We start from the raw sequence: 27402 nt of genomic DNA, 5'->3' as shown, positions 1-27402 counted from the left end.
GCACCACACTGACCCCACTCGCCCCATTTCTTCATCCACTTCTTGCTCTTGTGCTTGAAATGAGACGCAGCAAAAGTCAGAGGCTCTAAAATCCACAAAAAGGGGGCTCGTTAGATCAGGATACTGGCTGTGATCCATAGAAAACATGGATAATACACCACTTTATTTGAAGCATCTGTAGCACTGCCTCAGTTCTGGATGTTCCCACAGACTCCTCTGTGAACCTAAAGAAAAGGTCAAGGGTCAGCAGCACATGTAGTTGGGACAATTCTTCAGTCGCACAAACTACATAATCATTTTCCTCCAATGACGACTTTTCACTTGCAGAAATGGTCCTGTGTGATTTCCAGGCTGTGATATAAAAACTAGTTCCTAATGGCAGCGACTCACTCAGTAAACATGTGTTTCCTTCACCAACCTCACACACAGATCCAATAAGATCAGGAAGTGGGCAGTATAGTACAATATGTGTTATTCTGTGCTGCACTGCCCAAACTAAAGATCTGCTGAAGTGTTGGAAATGATCCAGATGTTTATTTTGGACGATACAGCAGAAGATCAGACATGAAAGTGGAGATAACACAGAAGACCTGCAGCAAAGGTCAGAGGTCAGACTGGGCCCCTGGATTCAACAATGAGCCAATGATCATCAAGCAGTGACTAAAGCAGAGCCCTGACCTTCTGACATTCATCACACAGTCAGAACAAATGTCTGCTGATGACTTCATCTCATGAAACGACTGATAGATGTCAGTTCATTGATCAGCTGAGCTGCTGATCTTCATCGTCACAGAAACATTCAGCTTGTTTCAATCAGTAAATAACTCCCACTACTCCCAGTTTGAACTGTTCCCACTCAAAATGCTGTGAGAACAATGATCATTGTAGAACTTCACAAACATCACGTGTTGTTTTCCACATGTAAGATCAGCAAACACACAGAAACTTCCTGTTGCCACACACGGCCTCTAAAATCTCTTCCACGCTTTCTGTCTGAAGTCCACTCTCTGTGTCGGATCCACAGGAAACAACAAGATCTTATTAACATGGTTTTCAATGTGTCTCCTTCCAAAAAGTCCAACCAATGAACAAATGTGTGTATTTGTGGAGGCCGAACAAAAGCATGACACATTTCTCTGTTTCTATAAACTGGAGTCAAACACAAACATGAAGAGTTTCACTGACAGACTCCAAAATGCCCCCACAGTGGATCAAAGGGAAATCCTACAGTGTGGCCAGAGACTCTTAATGGCTCCAACATCAACACATCCACAATGTTGGATCCAGTTCTGCCTCACAGAGTTACTAAGACACACCCTCTGCCAGCATCACAACAGCTCCACCTGCTTCACCTGCCTCCTCAGCATCTGTACACCTGAAGAGAAAAGAAAGGCTCCAACAGCTCAAATCTACAAAGGATTCATGAAGTTTCATCCAACAATAACATGTTTGCCTTCCACAGTGTGCTGTTAGACACCACTGTACCTCTGCCATTTCAAAAAGAGCAGCTTGGGAACATTTTGGCTCCAAACACTTTGTGTTTAAGTTCTTTGTTTTCTTTGTGAAGCCGACAACATCTGGAGCTTTGTGACTCATAGAAACATCATTTTGTTCTTTAGATGACAGCAGATTGGGACTGAATAATCAATCACTATCAAACCAATAAAGACAAACATGCTGATTTTACAGGAACTTTGTTGGAGAAGCTGCAAAGACATGAAACTGGTGGAGATCCCAAACCAGTTGATAGTGCTGGTTATTCCAAATAAAGCTGTTTCCCTTTGAGATGAAATGACTTTGTGTCCTGATATATAATAAAGATGTTGTTGTTTTTGAGCCCCTGTATTAAAAGTAGTTTAAAGTCAGCTTGAGTTTGATGTCTTTATGTCAAAGCTGCTCATGATGTTGAGCTGCTGATGGAATAAAAACAATATAAAAGCATGTAGTCCAGACTTAAATGTAGCCTGTTGTTAGCTGAGGTCCACACACAGTGTTTGACAGTGTAAAGTGTGTGAAAGGGCTGCTGGTGGAGCTCACTAGGATGAGCAGGTGACCACGAGGTGGAGAGCAGCTGGCCTGGCTTTGACCCGGGCCACGCCCCCTTTCTCTCTGCTTTGCTGTCACTTATCTTCACTGCTCTGTCCAATAAAGCTGAAAAAGGCCCCGAATCAAAGAAATCTGCTGCAGCCTCTGAAATGTCTTCTGTTTCCTTCCCGACGGCTTTTTCACCGTCAGCCCATCAGACAGTCCAGCAGCATTTATGATGATGTCATGATGTTGAAGAGGCTGCTACGGTGGCCTCCCATGACCCCCAGCCTCATCACAGCTGAGATGCAGACATTTGAAAACATTCAGCAGACAACTGAATAACAGTCCAACACAACAGTCAGTGTGCAGACACACACTGACCTTTCATATAGTCAAAGGAGTCAATCAAACACAGCTGGTTGAGTCATTTCTCTGTGAGTCTAAAGTGAATCTAGTATTTGAAAGTCCACTTCCTGTATTTGTTGTTGAAGACTTCTTCAGCTTCTTCTCAAGGACATCAGCTGCTTGTTTGGCAGCAGAGGCAGTTAAGAAGCTTCCTGAAAAACACTGAACAGTGAGTTCACTGTGGCATATGACAGATTCAGCTTTCTGTGTGCAAATGTGTCTGTGTCGACCTTTCAAATGCTGTTGAATCCAAAACATCAGCGGCTCCTCGGCTGCTCACTTCATGCACTTCTGTCTGTGTGACAGTCCAATGACATCACAGCTGTTTCCAGCCCCAGTGTCTCAGGACTGGACACCTTTAAACATGTCGAGGATCAAACAGCGTCCAGCTAAACACACATGAAACTATCAGAGCTGACAATCATTCCAATAACATCTAATGGTTCATGTATGTAGACACAGGACTACAAGGAAATGGCTCTCAGCATCTGGCTGTGGGAACACATGAGTCCCTGTTTGTGTTCAGATTGTGTGCATGTTTTAGACGTGTGTCACATGTAGAAACACAACAATCCCACAATGACACACAGATGTGTTTGACACAGCTGTGCAGCTGTAAGTTGTTTCTAATGATTCATTGAAGCTCTTCTAACATTCTGGAGACGATCAGTACATGAATCTGTTCAACACGACAACAATTTGACTTCAGTGTGAACGTTTGCATTAAATAACCTTCTTCATCCAGCTGACAGCATCTTCATCCTATGATGTGAACAGTTCCTCCTGTTGATGACAAACCTCTGACAGGATCTGCTTGAGGAGCTTTTTCATGTGCAGCTCTCTGAGCTCAGGGCTGAGCTGCTGTTTCATCTTTAAGAGCTGCTGCCTCCTCGCCGGACTTGTTCTCCTCTTCTTCTCCTAATGACACCATTTCTGCTTCATATCTTTCACTGGGCCTAAAACAGATGAAGAGTAGATCTGCTGCTGTTCACTGTTTGTGTCAATATGGAGAAACATGAAAGACAAACACAGCACATACAGAGAAATGTAGACAGGATGTGCAGCCAGTGCAGTAAATGGTCTCAATATCAGCTCTTTAGAAAATGATCCTGATGAACATGAAACTAACATCCAATGAGAAACAGCTTCCTTGTTTCATGTCCAATAACAATAAATGCAGAGCTAATAAAGAGCTGTTCTATTGTAAAATGCTGAGATGATTATTAGACAGAACCCAGCGGCTCACCAAAAGCCTGCATTGAAAATCTATATGAAAGTCATCTATGCTCATATATGGCAAAATCCTGTAACTGTCACTGTGTTTTTCATCTGTGCTCTTGTTGGTTGGACAAGTTTGTAAATGACAAAGAGCTCAGTGGACTTTGCATCCATCACATCCTGTTAGATGTTTGTTTTTCCTTCACAGCTTTGTGATGAAGGCTGAAGAACAGAGATATGAACTATTGCCAACATGAATCCTGATGCATGACGTGGGCACAGACCCACCAAAGCAACACTCAGCTCACCTCATTCCAGGCGCTTGTCTGCTGGAGACCATGAGCCTTGTTAGTCACACATCAGCACCGTGGTAGGAAACAGCCTCCATCATTTCATTAGATCTGAATTTGGACTGTTTCCCTCTGGATGAACCAAGTCTGTCAAATCTATTGATCCAACACAAACAAACACATTGGCTCACAGTCAGATTGGCTTTGTATGGATGGTGTAACAGGGGGCTGGGAAAGGATGCTGAAAGCTGAATATAACACAGAACAATAACAGGACATATAATAATGTAGCAACATGATCTTCAACAGGCACACTTCTGTTATTCATGATCACAAACACAAAGAACTTGTGCAGCCCTGATATCAGCCCGAATATATGAGTGTGTTTGCCCAAAGACTGAAACAGCATCAACATGACAGCTGTAAGAAATCTTCTCTCAGCCTTGTTTGGCAGAAGATCCCTGCAACAAAGATTGTAGCTGAAAGATGACGTGTGTAAAGTTTGCTCTGTGGGAGGGTCGAGGCTGTTTTTAGACCTTTGATAGTTTCCAATCCAGTTCTGACAGACAGGAATAAAAACAACATCATTAAGATCAGATCATGGAGCTGTTTGCTGCCTTGTTTCTATCTTCACATTACAAGACTTTACTACAATAAAGATGCTGACATGTATCTGTAGCAACAACATCATTGAATCTAGAACAACTGGAGCCAAACCAGTGGCTCTGCTGGGATCACTGGTGAGCCAACACTTCCTTGTTGATGCAGATTTCAGGGCTTCCTTTTGCTCCTCCGTTATAACTGTTCTCTCTTCTCAACACATGATGACACAAAGGAATCAGCAGTGACAAAGATGATGCTGAAGAGAAGCACACACTTCACACATATAACAGACCAGTGCAGTTACACACACCTCTGCTCGACATCAGGCCTCAAACAAAGACACAAAACACTAACTTGACTCTAAACAGAAGAAACGAGCAGCTGTTTCTGTTCTGTGCTTATTTATATTTGACACACATGCTTCTCTTTGTGCAAACACACATCGCACTATAAGGGTAACCTCGCACACAATGATTGGACAGCACAGTGATGATGCTGGGAGATCCTATACGCAGCAACACAGAAACACTGAGAACTTTAAACAATGATGGAAAGTGTTATAAATGACTTGTTGGCCTCTGATCTGTCACAAACAGCTGAAACGTGTCTCTCATGAGTCACATGAAGGTTTTTGACAGAAAGGACAAAAAGTAGCTGCAGTCAGTTTGTGTCATTTTTATATTTATTCATCTGGGAGAAAAATCTGAGGGACATTAAAATGTGTTTTCAACAGAGACAAGAACATGAATATAACAGAACAGGTAAATGAACATGTTTCAAGTAAACAGCTGGACTGATCAGGTCCAAACACAGAGTGATAAACTTGTCAAACAGCTGTCATATCTTTATATAGAAGCTCTTTATAAATGCTGCTCACTGCAGTCTGTTTACTAATAATGTCAAAGTGTTAGAAACACAGAAACATCAGAACGGTCTTTGTTCACAGAAACCTGTCTGGGATCCTTTGTTGTTCTTTTGATGCAGAGTTACATTATAAATATAAAGAGTTATTTCAGAGTCTCATCAGTTTTCCTGCATGTCTTTATTTAACACATCAGCAGGGCTGAAGCTCTCATGTTAAACACACACTGATCTATGGACACGTTCATGTGTTTCTAACAGAACCAGGCTGTTATCAGCCTGCACTAACATTATGTCACACACACTGAATGTAACAGTGACAGTTTACATCATCACACAATCAGCTGTGATTGTTTCACTGTCATCAAACGAGTCAACAGGAAGTAGAATCAATAGAAACCAATCATTTACTGACAGCATGTCTGATGGAAATAAGTGCAGATTATGTATGAAGTCTAACTGCACACAGTAACTGTGTTACAATAAGGACTTAACAGCGCCCTCTGCTGGAGTGTTTCAGTACTGCGTTAACTAGAATACACCACCTCCTCCTCACACCACCTGCTACAGCTCTACTCTTCTATGACTACAGTCATCCACAGCACTGATGTGAGGTCACATGGTTCATATGTAAGGAGCACAGCTGACCTCAGGTCAGTTTAATGACTGTGAGCAGCAGCTGTGTTATTGTCACTGTGACAGGGAGACACTCTCAGACACAGCGCTCATGTCAGCTTGTTCTCATGCAGGAGGATCAGGAGCTCCATGTTTGTCTTTCTGTTTGAATCATGATGTGTTTGTGCCATCAGAGTCTGTCATGAGTACTCAGGGTTTCACAGCAGCTCTTCTGGATGCTGACGAGGACTCCAACCTCATGTTTCACCTCTCTGAGCTTCTGATGTCTGTGAACACTCGTGTTTCTTCTCTGGGCTCATCTGGACAAAAACACCTTTCTGTGTTTGGCTGCAGCCTCATTCTGACTGACAGGAAGTGTGTTATCCATGAGCTGCACTTCTGTGAGGAAGTTTCCTGCTGTGTTTCCTGTCTGTGGACAAACACGAGTGTTCCAGCTGAGGACTTGGTTCCTTCCACCTGTCCATACAGGACATCACGCTGTCTGCAGCTCTGTAAATGCAGCTCCAGGTCCTTCCACGTGCTGCTCTGTATTTGTGCAGTTTGTAGTGTGTCCTGGGAAACGTAGCACACATGGTGTTCTTCTGCTGTTTCCTCCTTTCACTGAGTGTGAAACACTGACGCTGTGCTGTTGTTCACAGAGGGGAGCTGATTCTAGCTGCAGCTGGACTCTGTCATCTAACTGAATGTGTTGGTGCTGATCACGGGGCTCTGAGGGGGGAGCAGCAGGAGGACTCTGGATGCTGACGTCAGTGTATCTGTGGAAGCTCCCACAGCGTGTCTGTCATTCAATATTGTGCTGTATATTGTATCTATGCAAAGATGAACAGACTGTGTGTTCACTGGTCTCTGTGCTGCAGCTCTGATGTCATCATCACTCCCTCCTCCACCCTCAGCAGTCCCAGCATGCTGCTGTGGTGCACCCCACCCTCACTCTACACCTGAGCCACAGACCACACCCTCCACCTCAATATACACCACAGTTTTCTCTGCTGTGGAAATGAGATCAGGAGGAAATCATCATTATTATTATTTAATAAACGCTCACATTAATGTGGGCTTATTTGTTTCATATTAGAAACTTTAGTTGAGTGTTTTTAGTATAAAATGGTGAAAGTCCCTCTTTTTGCTCCTCCCCTCACCTGTGGATGGGCGGTGCTGTTACCGTGGTGACAGCTTGGATGTGTTTCAGTCCTGCCTGGTTATCACTGCAGGAATCTTTCACATTTATTACAGGTAATGACTCTGATTTTTCTGTGTATTATGAACCAAATGTATCCTGATACACACAGAGATGGATGAGCAGAGGTCACATGATGAAAGAACAAACATGGAGTCTTTGATTTATTTAGATATTTATTGATGAATGCAAACAAACCCGACACTGAACCATCGTCCAGCAGAACAAACCTGATCACATGACCTGCTGACCCAAACAGTGCAAAGCTCCATGGCAACAACAACAAACAGCCTCACATATGTTAACAGAGGCTGTTAGAAGCACCGAGTCTTTACAGTCTTTCTCCTGTTTGGACACAGATCTCTGCACATCTTCATCACAGTTACTCACAGACGTGCAGAGTGTGTGGATATCAAAGCTAAGTTTCCACCATGTTTGTAGTCTGTACTGGGACTCATGGAGCATCTCTCTATGAGCACTCAGTGCTTTAAACAGTGAGTCCCAGTTTAACCAGCAGCCTTCACACCACACATCACACAGACATGGAAACTTCAAACCTCAGACTGAAGACACCATCAGAAATAAACAGATTGTGATGAAGATGAAGAACTGGACCAGTTTGCTGTGGTTTCTTCTGTTCCTGTCAGAAATAAGAGTCTGGCAGCACTTTGCTCTCCTTCCACATGTTTAAGGAGGAAGTGAAGAAGAGCGAGTGAGTCGTCTTCCTCTGTGGGCCCAACATCAGGCAGCAGCCACGTATTTTTAAAAACCCAGCACACTGCTTCAGAAACACTGAGTCCAGGTGACCAGAGTCATGTGATCAGTGAGGTCTTCACTCAGGACGTCACTGCTTCAGGACCTGATTCAGAGGTTTATAAGGACGTGGATCATTAGTGCTGATGTTGTGTGAGAGCTGGTGAACCATGGGGAACATAAATAACAACCAGGCCATCAGCAGTTCTACCCCCAGCTCTAACACCTACATAATACACTATACATATAGTTACATAGGTTATAGTATGTTATATATAAACGTAGCTGAAGCAGTTTCATTTGTAGCTTCACGCTGCACTTCACATGTTTGTCCACCAGATGGCAGCACAGAGGCCTGTGTTGGAAAGCTTTGAGTAATGAAGAGTTTTCAATCCAAGCTTCAGAAAGCTTCATGTGGTCATCAAGGAAGCAACCAGGAAATATCTGCTGTGTGTAAAAACAGCAACACAAGAATCCAGGATGAAGACAAGAAACTCAAAGCTCACAAAACAGGTGGAGCTAATTTTGTGACGTGTTTCTGTAAAAACACCACAGAAGTGAATCATCAAAGTTTCCATGTGAGCTGATGATGCTGCTGCAGAGTTTCTGTGAACCTCCTGTGACCCCGCCTCCTCATACAGAGACATCTGATTGCTCTTCAAACTGCATCACGTGGACAAATGTGATTGTGTGTTGTAGTATTGATCCCAATGCTGGTATCAGTCCTGGATCAGTAACACTGGATGGATGCGTTCAGCATGGAGCCCCTGAGCTGTGTTACAGACAAACATGGAAACTGACAGGTCTGTGTCATTCACAGTCTGTAACACTTCTAAACAACAGAGGCTGACCCAAGTGCCTCAGAGCCAGGCACGCTCACATCACAGCTCTCTAAATAAGCCAGTTTCAAAATAAGAGCTGAAAGCTGTGTTTGCTTGTGTTAGCTTATTATTGTGGAGACTAACATTCAGTGATCATGTGTTCAGACTCATAATGATTACTCTCAGAAATCCTGATCTTTGTATTTACTGTGTGTTGGATCAATAACTGAGATTCATGGTATCACACAGCTGTGCTGCTGCTGATGTCAGCACATCTGGAACAATACGAGGTATCTGCTACCAGACTGAGCAGGACGTGAGACCTGTGGACTGTTTAAAGCTGTCCCTCCACAGCTCACTCAGACCTGATCCACACCTCAGTGATATTCTCTGACTTCCTCAGTAGAGACAGAAACCATTCAGATCTGGGACCATCAGCTGACTGATGATGTCACACAGACTGTGTTTTTCAGGAACAGTGATTCTGATGTGAGCCTGCTAGCTGACAGCAGACCTGATGAAAGCACATGTTCACATCTGTGAGGACAGACTGGACTCTTTGACTGCACCTTGGTTCTCCTCAGAGGTCTGTACAGGAGCATGTCCACCCCCACTGAAGATCTCAGTCACTGTGAAACATAGAAAGCTGCTTGTGTGGCCTCTGCCTCACATGTAGATACAGCTACAGGTTTCTCTATCAGTCAGACTGAAACAGTGTCCTGATGCTGCATCATTCAGCTCTGTGCCCCAGTCAGCATCACTGGGAGCTACCAGTGTTTCTGCCCTTTTCCTGTAACACTACACTCAGCACAGGCTCAGCTGGTATCCAGTGTTGGACTTTGGCTTCAGCTGCTGTGATAGATCCTCTAACATAGATCAGCTCTGCTACATGTTGTTAGATAAGTGCAGCTGCTGTCATGTCCTGATGTTTCTCTGGCTCAGCAGCTTCTCCATCAGAGGTTCACATGGAGCTGATCCAGTATCTCCAGTAACTGTGTTCTGTGCCTCACTGGTTCATCCTTCTGTCTGTGTGACGTCAGTCAGATGTTGAAGTTAAACTCTGTAATCTTCACTGTGTCACAGAGTTCAGTGAGTCCCGTTATTCACAGTATCAATCAGATCATCAGAGAACAGCTGATCAGCAATCAGTGGTGCCAACAGCGCCTCCTGTGGTGAGAGGATGCAATAATGCAATGTAGCATTTTTCCACTGAACACTTGCAGTCATGGAAACTGTCTGTTGGATCTGTGTGACGTTGCTTTCTTGGTTAGAGTTCCTCACAAACGTCCAGATGATTCTTCTAATGAGGCGTCGACCATGTTTGCAGCTCTTTGGAAGAAAACGTCGCCCTTTGCCATCCTTACTTTTCTTTGACTTCTTCAAATGCAGCTGAACTCCAGCTGGTATTTTCTTGGACTTTGCAGCTGTTTCTGGTCATCAGTTCATTCCTGCAAACCTCTGAAGCTGAACAACAATGATGCTGCATTGCTGGCTGATCCCAAAAGGTTGATTCTGTTCATCTGGACGTTTTCAGAAACGTTTGCTCACTGATCAGGTGACTTCTTCAGTCTCAGCTGACGGCAGCTTTACAACCTTACAAACAGCACATTTGCACAATGACTGAAAGCAGCAGCACCTGATATATATGATACTAATATAATACATATACATATATAATCCATACTAATGATGAAGTAGAACTTCAGCTTCTCTACTGAAGTTCTCCTGGGTCTTTTGCAGAGTTTTCCCCCAACAAACAGTTTCACCCGATTAACAGCAAAGACCTGGAGGACATCTTAGGTCAACTGAACTCCTCCTTTTGCTGTTTAGATGTCCTGCCAACAAGTTTTTTCAAAAAGGTCTTAAAGACTTTAGAGTCAGACCTGTTACAGATCGTCAACTTTTCCTTAATGTCAGGTGTGTTTCCAGAACCACTAAAAACTGCTGTAATCAAACCTATACTGAAAAAGGACAAGCTTGACAAGACACAAATGAAAAACTACAGGCCGATCTCAAATCTCCCATTTTTAAGTAAGATCATTGATAAAGCAGTTTCTCAACAGCTCAATTACTTCTTAAAACAGAATAACTGCTACGATGCCTTCCAGTCAGGTTTTAGACAGAACCACAGCACTGAAACCGCTCTGACAAAAGTGTTTAATGACATATGTCTGAACACAGACAGTGGAAAAATGTCAGTCTTAGTTTTACTGGATCTCAGTGCAGCATTTGATACAGTTGACCACAACATATTACTCAAACGACTGGAGAACTGGACAGGTCTTTCAGGAACTGTACTAAACTGGTTCAAAACATACTTAGAAAACAGGAAATACTTTGTATCAATAGGTAACTTCACATCCGAGCAGACAAGTATCACATGTGGAGTTCCCCAAGGTTCCATCTTGGGACCCCCTCTGTTTAACATTTACATGCTCCCACTGGCACAGATTATAAAGGACAACAAAATAAACTACCACAGCTATGCAGATGACACACAAATATATATCACAATGTCACCAGGAGACCGAGGCCCTGTACAGGCTCTTGGTAAATGCATTGAGGAAATCAATGACTGGTTGTGCCACAATTTTCTCCAGCTAAACAAAAACAAAACTGAGGTAATAGTCTTTGGCGCCAAAGAAAAACGATTACAGGTCACCAGAGAACTTCAATCTATACATCTAAAAACCACAAACCAGGCGAGAAATTTGGGTGTAGTGATGGATGCAGACCTAAACTTAGAAAAACACATTAAGACAATAACAAAGTCAGCTTACTATCACCTCAAGAATATTTCTAGGATAAAAGATCTGATGTCTCAACAGGACCTGGAAAAACTAGTCCATGCATTCATCTTTAGTAGGCTTGATTACTGTAACAGCATCTTTACAGGTCTATCTAAAAAATCAGTCAGACAACTACAGCTCATTCAGAACTCTGCTGCTCGAGTCCTCACTAAGACCAAAAAAGTGGACCACATCAGTCCAGCTCTGAGGTCTTTACACTGGCTGCCTGTCCGTCAGAGGATAGACTTTAAAGTTCTGATGCTGGTCTATAAAGCTCTGAATGGTTTAGGACCAAAATACATCAGTGACCTCCTGACCCAGTATGAACCTTCCAGATCCCTCAGGTCATCTGGATCCGGTCTTTTATCAGTTCCTAGAATCAGAACCAGACACGGAGAAGCTGCATTCAGCTTTTATGCTCCTTATATCTGGAACAAACTCCCAGAAAGCCTCAGATCAGCTGAAACACTCAGTTTATTTAAATCCAGGTTGAAGACTCACCTGTTCTCAGCTGCATTTGAATAAAGCACCAAATCCACACTTTTAAGCTTAAATTTCAAAACTTACATTAACTACTGATCTTATCTATTTCTGATTTTATCTGTTTTGATTTTATATACTGTTTTGTTTGTTTGTTAATTAGTTAAGCTTAAATTTCAAAACTTACATTAACTACTGATTTTATCTATTTCTGATTTTATCTGTTTTAATTTTACATACTGTTTTGTTTGTTTGTTTGTTAAGTGGGTTAGAGCTCTGGGTAGCTCCCCAGCTGGGTCTAGACTGGGTCTAGAGAGTATTTTAAATTCAGGGAATTTAAAATAGAAAGTAGCTCGTCCACAGAAGGACTGGTAGCTCCCCTTACGATAAGGGTTCAGATCGCGCGAACAGGTGTGAAATGTGTGTGTTTAGTTAGTTTGTTTGTTTGTTTTAATCAATTTTAAATCATGCTTTTTATTTGTTTTTGTTTCTAATGTCTCTGTAAAGCACTTTGAATCACCTTGTTGTTGAATTGTGCTATACAAATAAATTTGCCTTGCCTTGCCTTGCCATGCCTAGAACCGGTAGGAGCGGACACGCTCCATTTTTCATAACTATTTTTAAATCCCGGTAGCACTGCAACCACGTGAGCTAGCGCAATAATTTTTTTTGCATGTGAAACCAGAGGAATTGTACTTACATCTTATGCCATCAGCTTGTCCTCGGTCACAGTTTCCTTCCACATATAGCTTTGCAAAAACTGCATAAAAAGCGCTTGTAGCAACAAAAACATAATATTCCAGAAACACGCTTTGCCGATCCGATCAGCTGTTTGTAACACTTCCGACGTCCATCAGCGCGAACTATCACATGACCGCATGACCTGCCCGAAACCGACTTTCTGTGTCGTTTCTGGGATGCTTAGGACTCATATTGCACTGCTGGAAATAGTTTATTTTGATGCATATGCTGTTATTTTGCAAATTTGCACTATAATATATTTTTTCGTTTTTCCTGCAGTATATGAAAATTGGTGTATCTCAAAAATAAAACTATGAAAACACTCAAAATAAATTTCCTTTGGTGGGAAACTAGTTTGTGCAACTTTTTTGTATTTACAGTTTTGAGGGATAAGCCTCTTAAATTTCTCTAACTAGAAATATATGTTAAAAAAACAAAAACTGTTGGGTCTAAACTCAGACCCCGCTGTATCCAGGACTTATTCCCATGAACGAAAAACAAGGCAACAGTGCTCGATCGATTTCTTGCGCAAGGGAGGCCCTTCCATCTGTGACCAGCACGTCGAAATGACCACACTGGTGGCCTCCTCTCGCTGCCTTTTATTGACAAACTTCAAACAATAGTTTACAAAACACCTCCCCTTGCAACCCCCCTTTGGTTACAAAGACAAGGCACTGTATGTAAATGACATACACTGAGTGTGTGTGTGTGTGTGTGTTATGTGAGAATGTGTGTGTGTGTGTGTGTGTGTGTGTGTGTGTGTGTGTGTGTGTGTGTGTCTGCTGATCAAAGGGTCATAAACCCAGGAAGCTTACATCAGAAGAAACAGATCTTTCAGATAGGATGTATCTACAATAAAACCTCCCCCAGCACAGAGTGGCTGGAGAGGTGGTCAGGATCAGAGGAATGGCTTTGATCCTACTGCTTAAACTAAGACTATACAAATTTAAGAAACACAATGGCAACATTCAACAATTAGACTTAACAAAAACGATTTTAAATTTTTTTGTAGTTTATTGCACTTTTTTGCAATTTATGTAATTACTATGCACTTAATGCAGACATATTATTAAAATTTGGGCTATAATGGTTGTATTGATGTATAGCAACTTGAAAAAAAATGGCTCCACAGCATGTAAAAATCTGGCGGACTTGGTCCTATGGTAGGTCTTAAAGGGTTAATATATGTGAGGGGCAAACTCCTCAAGATGGGTGGTGACCATGGTGGCCATTTAGAAGTCGGCCATATTGGATACAACTTTTGTTTTTTTCAATAGGAAGAGGGCCATGTGACACATCAAACATATTGGTAATGTCACAAAAAAAACAATGGTGTGCTTGGTTTCAACGTAACTTTATTCTTTCATGAGTTATTTACAAGTTTCTTTTTGTTCACAGCAATTGACATGTCGAAGAGGTTAACACGTGAGGAGCGGATCGAAATCGTGTTGATATCTAAACTCCAGCTACTGCAGCATCTCAACGAAGTGACCCAGATCGGCACAGAATTTGCAGAATGGGCTAAACAAAAATTGGAACAGGACCCTCAGTTCATGCAGAAGATTTTGTTCAGTCATGAGGCAAACTTTTATGTGAATGGTGAAGTTAACAAAGAAAACCACCGCTATTGGTCTGACACTAACCCACATTGGATGGAACGCTCCAAGACTGTTGGAACAACAAAAGTGATGGTTTGGGGTACAACAATTGTCAGGGCTCTGTGTGCAGGCAGGCGGAGATGAGGATCCAAACGCAGGACTCAGACACTAACTTGAAACTCAAAGACCTCAGCTTTATTGCTGGTACAAAAGCAAAACATGAAGTGAACATGGAATATTGAGAACCGAAACACACAGGCATAATCTGATGGTACGACGTGACAACTGGCAGGGAAAAATACAAGGCTTAAATACATACTGAGGTGATTAGGGAATGTGAAACAGAAGGAGAGCACAGCAGGGACTCATCAGACATGACGAGGCAAAACTCAACACATTAACATAGTACACAGACTTTCAAAGTAAAACAGGAAACTGAACAGAGGTGGACTAAACTACGGGATACGGTGACAGAACAAGAGACACACTGACAGAGACGACTGTATACTAATAGAACACGACACAAGGAACTAAACTATACATGAACCCACAATTTCTAAAACATGGATAACAGAAACATGAAACTCTAATAATAATAATAATAATGGATACTTTATTGATCCCCATGGGGAAATTACTTGTTTTTCTCTGCATTTGACCCATTCACTCAGTGAAGCAGTGGGCAGCCCACTAAGCAGGCGCCCGGGGAGCAGTGTGTAGGGACGGTACCTTGCTCAGGGGTACCTCAGGGTAGCCGTTAAGTGGATTCGAACCGCCGACCTTCCGATCATGGGGCGACCACTTTACCTACTGAGCTATCCCTGCCCATAATAATAATAATAATAATGATCACAACCATGAGAGAACAAGAAAACAATCCATGATGTAAAATTAAACCAAAACATAATAAACTCAAAATACTGGGTCCAACGGACCCAGAACCGTGACAACAATAGTGGGTCCATTCTTCATCAATGGAAACCTCAAGGCCACTGGATATTTGAAATTGCTACATGATGATGTGCTTCCCTCTATATGCACTGAAGCTGGTACATTCCCTGAGTTTTTCCAGCAAGATGGTGCACCACCACATTATGGGTGCCAGGTCCGAGCATTCCTAGATGAACAGTTTCCTGAAAAGTGGATTGGTCGTCGTGGGCCAGTTGAATGGCCCCCAAGGTCTCCCGATCTGACCCCCTTAGACTTTTATCTTTGGGGTCATCTGAAGGCAATTGTCTATGGTGTGAAGATACGAAATGTGTAGCACCTGAAACTACGGATACTGGATGCCTGTGCTGGCATTTCTCCTGCGGTGTTGCTATCAGTGTGTGAAGAGTGGGAGAAGAGGGTTGCATTGACAATGTCATTACGGTGTATCCATATAAATGGCCCACCCTGTACATCGCCCTTTGCCATTGTTACTTTTCTTTGAATTCTTCAAATGCACCTGAACTCCAGTTGGTATTTTTATTGGATTTTGCAGCTGTTTCTGGTCATCAGTTCATTCCTGCAAACCTCTGAAGCTGAACAACAATGATGCTGCATTGCTGGCTGATCCCAATTGGTCGATTTTGTTCATCTGGATGTTTTCAGTGGGACAAACGTTTGGTCACTGATCCAGGTGACTTCTCCAGTCTCAGCTGCCTGCAGGTTTCCAACCTTATAAACAGCACATTTGCACATTGACTGAAACTAGCAGCAGTGGCACCTACTATATATGATACTAATATAATACATAATGTTCATTGAGTGAACTACTCGGTTTATTTTGGGCCTCAGAAATGTTCACTCTGTTTGCACATCACTTATTGTCAGCAAAAAAGCTCATTCTTCTTTGTGGACATAAACACGTGACATAACTTCCTCTTTGTTGTTGATGCAGCGTTTGATCAAATTAGAGGTGCAGGAAAAAAGATGAAACAGTTTCTAAAAGTTTGACATCAGAGCTTTGTGATAGCTTTCATGTTTCATACAAACTAAAGTGATACACAACATATACAGTGCTATACACACATAGTTACATGTTTCTAATAGTTTGATAACCAAGCTGTTACCAACATCCTGGACCATGTTCTTGTTCAACATGGGAAAAACATGAGACGAGATTCAAATGAGGATTGAAGCCTTTGCTGTTTATTAGATAAGCCACATGCATTATGATCCCTCAATACAATCAGATTCTGCGTAGAACTGCATTCAAGATTATTGAGCCATTATTTTCAGCTTATATGGCTGAAACATTTTCACATGATAAGCTTCGAACAATGAGTGAAACAGTAAGAGGATCTGGAGAGTTTGGAAACATCCCATTAAGAAAGAGAAATCAAACATTGGGATTCATTTTAATGAGCTCAGACTTGTTGAAAATGCAGAGGAGCTGGTTGTGAACTGAGCTTCAGAGAAACACAACATACTGATATTCACTGTGAAGCTTTGAGTGGAAAAAGACAGAAAAACAACATGTGAATCCTGGAATAATGGGGTTAGGGTTAACCCTAACCCTAACCCCCATCTTTAAAGGACTGAAGAGGAAGAAGTTTACAAGGAATCATTTAGAAGAGTTTCAAACATCAACTGATTGAATCCATGAATCTGAAAACGTGTTTGTGAGTGAAAGAGACAGACATGTACAGACTGAACTATCTGTTCAACAGTCAGAGTGTTTCTGTAACAGGAGACACTCTTTACACTCCACTCAGCACAGGGACACCGAGGAACCATATGCCATGAACCCAAACCTAAACCCAGGATAAAGAGTTTGAGTGAATGTGGTGTTGAAGGTGTGGAGGTGGATCAGAGTGTCAGAGGAGACTCTGTAGAAGGACAGAGTGCCAGCAGGACAGTCCACATACACTGCTGCTCTGTTAGAGACAGAGGAGGAGGAGGAGGAGGAGGAGATGGATGTTTTTATCTTATTGTGCCAGACATAACGAGGACCATCATCAGAGCAGTACAGACTCCAGGACTGATCATTGTGTCCAAACACACAGTCAGCACTGTCTCCTTTCGTTCTGATTCTTCTATAACTCACTGATATATAAACGTTTCCTTTCCACTCGACCTCCCAGTAACAGCGACCAGTCAGACCATTTCTACACAGCAGCTGTTCCCAGTAATCAAATCTGTCTGGATGATCAGGATATGACTGAACCTCAGCCACATTTGTCACCTTCCTGTTGTTGTCAGACAGTTGGAGCTTTGTGTTCACTGTGTTTGTGTCGATTGTGAGTTGACAGGAATCTGATGGAGAGAACAAACACAATCCAGCTGCAGTTATTGATCCATCATCTGTTCATTGATTGACCCTTTGATGATGACTCCTGACATGATGAAGATGGTTGAATGTGTGCTGCTTTGTTTTCATGAATCCCATTAAAAACACACTTACACTTCCTCAGACCTGGTCTCAACCATCGGACTCCAGCAGGCTCCACCCTGAAAGGAGGAGGGGGGTCAGAGCAGCACAGTCAGCATGCACACATGGACATTACATCACTCTCATACACATACTGTTGAACACTGATAAAGGAACAGCCCAAACTTTTCATAAATACACTTCACTGTGGTATAACAACTATTTTAGATCAACACATTTATTGGCTAGTAATGACCTAAAAACACAAGTCTTCCCCCCTATGTTCACATATTCCAATCAGCACTTCAGGAACTATCTGAAAAATGCATGAACCACCTGATGATCTGGAATGCTGAACCTCTGCTGACAGAACTCTCCATTCAGTGGCTGAGCTGATGCAAACATAGTAACTCATCTGATTGGTCTGTCACAGAGGAAATTCAAATCATAGTCCGACGTACTAACTGATAGATAGCAAGCTAACAACATTATGTTGATTTCTGCTAATCATCCACAGCAGCACAAAACATAATTTTTCCAACAGAAATCACTCTCATTTTAACTGTAGGCTTGATGCCTTTAAAAGTTTTTTGGGGTAAAATAACAGTGATACAGCTCTTTGGGGCCATTAGTGGAGTTAATTGCTCTTTTTAGCAGCGTGTGGAGGTGAATTAGAGGTGAATTGGTATTAGCTGCTAAAAATTATGCTCATTACCTTGCTTTTTGCTGCATTTGCCACTAATGATATGTAGTCTGCATTGCTTCCATTTCCAAATAATAGCTGCTCCTGTCTGCCTGTTTATCACACACACATAGACTGAAATGATTCACAGCCTTGTTTCTTTCTCAAGAAACATATGTTTTCAACCTACATAAAACTTGTTAATTCTTCTGTCAAACTGCCTCCTCTATTTCTTTATTCCGCTGAGTTTTCCTCATCTCTGATTCTAAGCAGACTGCTGGGTCATAGTCAAAGTAAACATCATTGTCATCTATGCTATCAAGTGCAACATACAGAGAGACTTGAAATCAAGGCTCCCATTACATCAGTGCAAAAAAGCTTATAAATAGATATAAAAAGGAGAAGAAAATAAATAAATATACTCTTAAGAGTTAGAATTAGAATTTACAGTTTACAATTTACAGTTTGGAATGGTTTAAAGTAAGCAGTATAGGAGCTTGTAAACCTTGAGTAAAAGAGATTGTCCATAGAGCAGCATGTCTTACAGAGGTACTGTGTGTGTGTGTGTGTGTGTGTGTGTGTGTGTGTGTGTGTGTGTGTCGGAGGGGTGGGGTTCCGCAGTCCGGAAGGTAGCCCAATGCGGTAGCGTCTGCCGGATGGAAGGTGAGAAAAGAGCGCATGTGAGGAGTGTTAGGAGTCAAGAAAAATACTCTTTGGTTCTCGAGGGAGGCGGACGCATCTTTCACCCTCTCCCTCCCTTATCTTCCCTGCTGCTGCTTCTATGTTTTTGTCTAGTCTCATCTAACTAAACCTAAAAGAGTTTCTCAGTCTTGTTCTCTAAAACCTAAAGAATTATGGATTTGATCAACTGGTCCCGTAATGAAGTTGACACCCTCCTGGGCTTGGGAGAGGCCGATTGTCCTGTGGAGACGTTTGCTGCCTGATACTCGATGGCTGGTTGCGTCCTGTGTCTGGCGACACTCTTGATGGACGACATTGAATGACATCTACCAATTCGGAACTACGATAACAGAGTTCTGGCTGATTGGACAATTGGTGACCAGTGACGAATGTAAGACCAATGTGGGGATGAACAAAAAGTATTTTACCAGCATAATATAATCTGCAGTATGATCATTGCTTTAACAATGTAACAGATAGCTTTAAGATGGCTTTAAGATGTTTATGATGATGATAACTTTGTATTTCAGATGCAGTTATAACTATTTTATACATATTGCATATCTGTGCTTATTTGAGTTGATGTTCAGGTTCTTTAAAAGGTTTGAAGCTTCACTGATGTGACTGTTCAGATGATCCATGTTGAGGGAAAACTAGAACATAGAAGGATAATTGCAATACATGCTTACAAGACACTTATATCAGGTTATTTTATATTAAGGTTTTGTGATCAGGAGATATTTTATTTTGTATTCTCACAATCAGTTATCATTGATTAATCATTTACCATTGTTGAATCTGTTGACAGTATAATCTTTTAATTACATCTGTGTTACTTTGAGCAAATATTAATGCACACTGACTGTTTATATAAAGTTGTTGCACGTTAGAGCAGAGCAGTCACACCATACAGACCCACTAGTCCTGTTGGGCCCTGGCAGGCCTGCGTGGAGTTCTGCACGTACGCCGGCCTCTACTTACATGCACGCACTTATGTAACACACGCACGTTCACCTACACACTTAGTAATAATAGGAGGGTCATCTGAGACAGTTTTTCTGATAAATACACTTTCACAAAATGCACAATGTAATACACACTTGTTTTTCTCTTAAGAGTAGCAGTTGATGTCTATATAAGGGAAAACTTTGGGATAGGCGGGGAATTGTTATCATTTGAGATCATTTCTAGTAAAGATCCAACTGTGATGTCATAAAGGCAATATAAGGAGACTGATGCTTCAGTTGACGAGAGGATTCGATTGCAAATTGTCTTTTCCCACACTAAGTGCACAAAGTGTGTAATAAAGATCACTATTTTTGACACCTACTTCGACTTGGGCTTGCTTTCTTCTCTTCCCTAACTCGAACGAACCTTAACAATTCCTGGTGCCGAAATCCCGGTTGGGGAGGGGTTGCAACCTGCAGCTCGTCGTGGAAGGTGACAAAGGGGGCGAAGGCCAGCAGCCTATCTGAGTGACACCAGGCGACATAAGAAAAGGTGAGTGCCACCTGTTGATTTTTATCCAAAGGCGCTATATTGGAAGTTAAAACTAAATTTAATTAAATAATATTCACTCAGTCTGGGCTTCTGGCGTTGGTCCATAGTGATCTTGACTAATTAGTTTTAAAATAGGGCATAGTAGTCTGACTAAATTCATTGTTGTTCATTTTGGGGGTGAATTTTGAGTTAAGAAGTTATGTGTTTAAGTTAATACGGTTTAAGGTGTGTGGAAACAAATAAATACGGTTTAAGAGGTTAAATGTGGGTTGACTGGGAATGCCAGCCAGTCAATCGGTAGTGTAGGGATAATTTGGTTTTGATTGGGTAGCAAAAACGCGGTTTTGGGTCTCAGGTAATTAAACTGGAGGGCAGGGTACCCACAGTGAGGCTTTTAAAATAAGTAAATTTGATTAGGACTGGGGCGCGGCCCCTAAGAATGCAGGCTGTTCAGCGTTTTGGCAGACGCCACATGCAACGGACGCGTTGTTATGTTTAAGCTCGGTTGGCCTACCGGGGGCACTTGGGACGCCCTTAATGGCCAGGCATTCTAGGAGTGAGTGTCTTATACTGCATTAATTGGCAGGTAGAGTCGCGGACCGGCTGCCTCCTATTTAAACGTCAGGAGCTTGTGAACTTTAAGTAAAGCCAAAAGCGTGATCTGGGGTATTTCACGCCGCTGGTGGAGATCCGGGTGTCCGGGCGGGGAAGCAGTTTTAAAGTACTAGAACTTAGTAATGAGGCCGTTTTCAAGGCGGCGTACTTGAGACGGGTAATTGATCAGCAAGAGCGAGGCTCTGGGCTGAAAGATGCTTTTAAATTAGTCAAAATTTAGCAACACCAGCAGAGAAATAGAGAAGTGAGATAAAGTTGTTCTGGCATATGGTGTTTTCTTAGGAATTTGAGCGCTATCGGGAGGGCGTTCCCGAGGTGTGTATTGACCAGCAAGGCGAGGCCTGGGCTATAGGTGCTTTTAAATTAGTCAAAAAAGTTAGGAGTAACCTCTTCTGGTATATGACGTCTATGGGGCCCGTGTGTATATTGTATATAAATTACTCGTGTGTCTGTGCATTTAAAAGTGTAAATTGTATAAACTGTCTTGTGTTGTTGAATTTTTTCTGTGTGGATTCAGAGTGTGAAAAAACGAAAACGCCTTTCTCTTCTCTCGCTCTCAGAGAACAGAGAGTGTGTGTGTGTATCTCTCCTTAAGGAGAAGGGAGGGGTTGTGTGGTGCTGCGCAGTAGCGGGCACACGCGCGCGAGTACGAGCGGAGTGTGTGTGTGTACAGCTGCGGCCCTATTTCTCCCTTTCTGTCCTTCTGAGCTTCTTTTCGTTAGGTGAAGGGGGGTCTCAGAAGTATGGTTGAAAGATTTCAGTATATTAAATAAACTAAACCTTGTAGTCTTGTGTTGGTGATTTCCTAATGTGATTATGGTTTAATAGAATTCCATGAGTAATGATCCCTTGTGTAAAACTCCAGTAAGGTAGGAGTGCGGGGATAAATATCTTGACAAAATTTGAGAACTTTGTGTGATTGTTGGGAGATTTTTAGTTGGGTCGTATTTCTTTCTCTACCTGGAAAAGGCAGAGATCTGTGCTCTATTTGATGTTGTGTAAATAAAGCTTTTAAAAGTTGGTTGAGTCTCTCGTATAAGGAGGGAAAACGGTGCATGGTAGATTGTTTGGATTATTCTTGTATGTGAAAACGTTGTAGTTGTTAGGGAAGTGAATGTGAGAGTGAATTTTCGCTGGCTTTGCGTGCTTAAAACTGTTATATTAGACGTTTGTCAAGCTTTGAGCTTGAAAGGAGGATTAGAGGGTGTGTGTGTGTGTGTGTCTGTGGGCGGTCTCTCTCTCTCAGGCTGGAGCCTAGCGGAAGTTCGGCTTGACCAGCTTGTGAGATTCTGACTGCCGAAAGGAAAATACAACGAGGCAACCCCTAGGGGAGGAGCCTAAGACCGGCCATTTTGGTAAGGTAAGTGAGGTCAAAAAGCAAAATGGCTGAAGAGGAAAAGGCGACCCCTGGTGGGGGAAAGAGATACAAGCCACTGAAGGAGCAAATACAGGAATTGAAGAAAGCCATTAAAATGACTGAAGGGACGTCTTCAAAAGAGATTGCTCGTCAGTGTCAGGATTTAGAAAAAGAAGTGAAGGAATTATGTGAGAATCAACAGAAGACATTGGAGGACAGAATCCCTCTGCACTCCCTCTTTCAACGACAAGGGGAGAAATGTGAAGAGAGAATCAAGGAGCTTGAAGAGGAATCTTTAGGACGTTTCCAGGGGAGAAAAATAAAGGCTGAAAAGAAACTTATGATGGAAAAACAAAGTAAGTATTGTAAGCTTATGATTATCTCCCAAGGTGTTTCCCACTGGATGCAAGAGGAAGTGAACGACATCCAGCCAGCCTTAAAAAAGGAAGCTGAGGCTGAGGGAAAGCTATATCCCAGCCTGAAGGACTTCCTGAGTGGCCCACCCCCACCTTATATTTGTCCAGTGGTGGCCCTGGAGGGTGGTACTATGTGGGGGCCGGAAGGAAAAACAGGAAAAGTGACAGGTGGAATTGTCAACTTACAGGAGAATCCTCCACCATCGACATCTGCTCCAGCCACAGTGGAGGCAGACACAGGAGTAGTGCAGCCACAATCAGGGGTACCTGCACAGAAAGCGATGCAGTCTCAATCAGCGGCAGCTGCATCAGAGGTAAGTCAGCCTCACCCAGTTGCTGGGACATCACAAGGAATTACTACACGGGGGTTGATCTTGATTCCTCCCTCTCTTTTTAGCCCAGATAGAGCTACAGAAGAAGCTCAACCTGTGGCGTCTACAAGTACCGGACAGGTGACATTGCAACAGCCCAGCCAGGAAAATCCATCCCAGGAGGTCTGGACTTCAGAGGAAGACTCACCTTCAATGCAGTATCAGAAGGCGCCATCAAAGGCGACCCGAAAAACTAATCAGAGGTCAACGGTTGATGATTCTGAGAAAGAACAGTGGCAAGGCCACGTTTTTGGAAAAGAATCTGACAATCGGGAGGCCGTGATACAGCTGGAACGCCTGTTGAGAAAATTGGAGGAGGAAGGCGTAGCAACACCACGTAGCGTAGCACAAACACTTTATGCCTTGGAAAAGGACTTGGCGGGCTCAGTAGAGAGCAACACACGAAAATCCAGAGAAGTGTCAAACCTGCAAAGGGGAGGATTTGCCCCAAAGTTTCAGACTCCCACAGGAAGGACGACCCTTCGCTCTGGGAGGGTTCTGGAGGAACCAAGAGATAAAAGACCGTCCATCTTTGAGAAGAACCAGAGGAAGACTGTTGCATTGCAAGCGGGAGAACGGCAGTGTGACACAGAGGAGGAATTATCCCTCACAATGCCTTTATTGAAGGGTGGAAGGGGTGAACCAGTCTACCACCCCTATAATATCAGAGATCTTGAGGCTCTGGTGAAGCAGCTGCCCCCAATCACGGAGGGAGGAGCCGCTTGGTTGAGGAGACTAGGAAGTCTTACAGAAGGAGAGGAATTGGCCCTGGGAGATTTCCGAGCTATCGGTGGGAGGACCTTCAGAGGAGGAGGCCTCGCAGATGTAGAAGAGATAGCAAGAACTGTATGCCAACCAAACGACGTCCCCTATGCAAGGGTGCGAAATGCTCTCTCTGACGCAGTGCGTGAGAAGTATCCGACTCATAACATGGGCACTACACCTAGGATTGTTTGGACCCCAGAACATTCCCCTAGAGAGTTTATGGAGCATGCAAAAGAACAGTGGATTCTTCAAACTGGTGAACATCCTGGGCAGAATGGTGAACCAAGGGCGTGGTTCCGATCTGCAGTATTAGCAGGTCTCCCAGAACGAGTAAGAACAGATTTACAAAAGAATCCTGATTTTGCGGTGGCGGATTCAGCAAAATGGGAGAGGCACATTATACATCGACTTGAGCTGGAGAAAGACGAGGTGAACAAGAAAAAACAGGAGCTGGAGGAGGCGCAAGGGCAGTTAGTGAAATTGAAATTGGCAGAGGCGAGAGAAAAACTAAACGAAAAGAAAAAGGAAACTAAAGATGGACCTAAGAAGATGCTGGTGGCGCAGCCACGGGGCGATCCGGGGCCTGATTGGCCAGATTTGAATCCGGTTCTGTACCCTGATGACCGATGGCCCGCCAATGAATTCCCAAGGCAAGGAAGACCCGCGGGGAATTGGGGGACTACTAGGTCGCTGAGGGGACGTGGTGGATCCCAAAGGGGAGGTGGACGAAGGGGCCGTGGTCTGGGGGGACCTATGCTGGACCCGAATGTATGCCGAAGGTGTGGAGGACGAGGACATTGGGCTCGTAATTGTCCTACGCCATGGCTACCAGAAACAGCTTATCCATCATCACCCCAGGCACAGGGAACTTTTCGAGGCAGAGTGGGCCAGACAAGGGGACATCAAGCTCCAAACCCAGGCATGGCGCCAGCGGCTCAGTATCCCCTGGGCTACTGGGGCGGAGAGGAGGAGCTGTACTGACGGGACCCACAGAGACCAGACAACATGGGAGTGGCAGATCCTATGTTGTCAATGAGTGTGGAAGGAGATGAAATGACCTTCCTTGTGGACACTGGGGCTACCTATTCAACACTGAAACAAAAACCAAACAGTGCCACACTTTCCAACCATGTGGTCAGTGTTGTTGGGTTTTCTGGGGTACCAATGACGCTGCCAACAACCAATCCAGCCCTGACGGTGCTGGGAAAACAGACATTGAAGCACAGCTATGTGGTGTCTCCCCATGTGCCTGTGAACTTGATGGGCAGGGATCTGCTCATTAAACTGGGGGCCACCATCATGTGTTCAGCTGATGGACTAACAGTTACACTTCCAGGAGGAAAAGAGTTTCCGTGCCTGGGGACATTTTCAAAGAATCAGTACTTGCTGAAAGACTGTGAACAAACGACCGCTGACATCTATTGGGGTCGTGTGGTGGAAGAAGGCATACTAAGACAATATCAGTTGTGGAAACCTTGGATTATGGCCTTGGCAGTCTTCTCTCCCCCCAGGGATCCGTTCCATGTCACCCTCTATTATGATAGAAATGATGATGAAATTTACAGGGACCTGTTCCAGTCTGACCTTGAAGGCCAGACTTGGAATGTGTGTTCTCAAAACATCTATGTCGGTCCGGAGGGCGTCGCGGCAGCAGTAAAATTAACCGACGAACAACGGCCTTGGTTCAAAATGGGACCTGATTCAGTGCCCCATATAACATTGGCGGTCCATGAGAGTCATCAGGCGAAGGAGCTGGGGACGATGGTCAAAAGAGCCCTCGAGGAACCTGGCTGGCAAGCTACTCAGATTCCAGACGTTTGGTACTCGCCAAAATGCAAAATTTATCGTATCACTTGTCAATCAGAGGACACAGTGATGTTGGAGCATCAACAAATCTCAAGAATTCATGGGAGAGAAAGAACAGACCATGCGGATGCAGTTGCCGCACTTGCGACTCTTCCTGACACTTTGTGGTCAGCAGGGCCTACGGATGTGGGCCAGGCCACGTGTTCGCCTGTTTTGTTCCAGCTGAAGTCTGAAACGCCAATTTGGAAACCACAGTATAGGCAAAAGAGAGAAGCTGAGGAGGGAATTGCAGAAACCATTGAGGGGCTATTGAAAGTAGGGGTGCTTGAGCCCTCTCAATCCTACTGGAATACTCCTATTTTGCCAGTAGAGAAGCATGGGACAGGAAAGTACAGAATGGCACATGACTTAAGAGCCATCAATGCCATTCTACGTACTGACACGGTGCCAGTCCCAAACCCATACACAGCCTTGACGGCATTAACACCAGATCAGAAGTGGTTTACATGTATTGATTTAGCGAATGCATTTTTCTGTCTCCCATTGCATGAGTCTCTGAGGGACATTTTTTCATTCACATATGGGGGACAACAGTACAGATACACAAGGTTGCCACAAGGGTTTGCACTTTCCCCTGGCATTTTCAACCAAGTGTTGAAAGAAGCTTTATCGCCATGCCATCTCCCAGAGGGGTGTTCACTAGTGCAATATGTTGATGATTTGCTCATTGCAGCTCCGTCTGCTTCGGCATGCACGGCAGCTTCACTTACCATACTGAAGAGACTCGCTGAGTGCGGTTTCAAGGTCAGTAAAGAAAAGTTGCAGTTGGTCCGACCAGAAGTAACATTTCTGGGCCGTGTCATTGCTCACAAATCAGTGGGTCTGCTAAACACTCATCGTGATCAGATTTTGACACATCCAAGACCGCGTACGGTTAAGGAGTTGCTCTCATTCTTGGGGTTAACAGGATACAGCCGGCACTTCATTCCAAATTATGCAGGCAAAACAGCCCTGTTGAGGGATTTGGTAAAAACGGCAGGTGTCAGAAATCTTAAGGCTGAACTGCCATGGACATCGGCCACTGAGTCGGCATTTATTGCATTAAAACAGGACTTATCTAGATCGGCTGATCTTGCTATTCCTAATTATGAACAACCCTTCTATCTTGATGTTTCTGAAACACACGGGATAGCTAATGGGGTGTTGTTTCAGAAAAAAGGGGGAGGAAGAGATGTACTTATGTACGTCAGCATTAGGCTGAATTCATTAGAGACAAGGCACCCGAGATGCACTCAGCATGCCATTGGGGTGTCAATAATTATACAAAAGACAGCACATATAGTGAGGGATCATCCGTTGAAGGTGCTGACCACCCACAGTGTGGTGGCATATGTTAACTCACAAGCCTTCACCATGACACCTCTTACACAACAGAGAGTGTGTAAAGTTTTAGA

General features: G+C 43.4%; 2 protein-coding genes and 1 pseudogene across 4 annotated transcripts in view; 2 read left to right on the top strand and 1 right to left on the bottom strand.

Moving 5' to 3' along the window:
- LOC147337110 (protein NLRC3-like) overlaps positions 1 to 27402 on the top strand; it is a 547272-nt pseudogene that overhangs the window by 70994 nt on the left and 448876 nt on the right. The gene's annotated exons all lie outside the window — the stretch shown is intronic.
- The window catches only part of LOC147337114 (uncharacterized), a 66375-nt gene continuing 55408 nt past the window's right edge, over positions 16436 to 27402 (bottom strand). For both annotated transcript variants that reach the window (XM_086285754.1, XM_086285755.1), the window contains exons 14-15: positions 17789 to 17835; positions 16436 to 17640 (exon numbers count right to left, since the gene is read on the bottom strand). In XM_086285754.1, coding sequence (XP_086141880.1) covers positions 17096 to 17640; positions 17789 to 17835 — 592 coding nt within the window. In that variant the 3' untranslated portion in view covers positions 16436 to 17095. The remainder of the gene's footprint in view (positions 17641 to 17788; positions 17836 to 27402) is intronic.
- Positions 21897 to 25506, top strand: LOC147337115 (uncharacterized). The gene has a single exon (XM_086285752.1). It carries the CDS (start codon positions 22616 to 22618, stop codon positions 25121 to 25123), a length of 2508 nt encoding a protein of 835 aa, XP_086141878.1. The 5' UTR covers positions 21897 to 22615; the 3' UTR covers positions 25124 to 25506.

This window comes from Aulonocara sp. 'chitande type north' Nkhata Bay, linkage group LG3 (genome assembly GCF_057382095.1).
Source record: "Aulonocara sp. 'chitande type north' Nkhata Bay isolate Kocher_YH1m ecotype deep benthic linkage group LG3, A_spYH_male_GT1.1, whole genome shotgun sequence".
NCBI lineage: Eukaryota > Metazoa > Chordata > Actinopteri > Cichliformes > Cichlidae > Aulonocara > Aulonocara sp. 'chitande type north' Nkhata Bay.
Note: the sequence above shows the minus strand (reverse complement) of the source record. Positions and strands in the feature narration are given on the sequence as shown.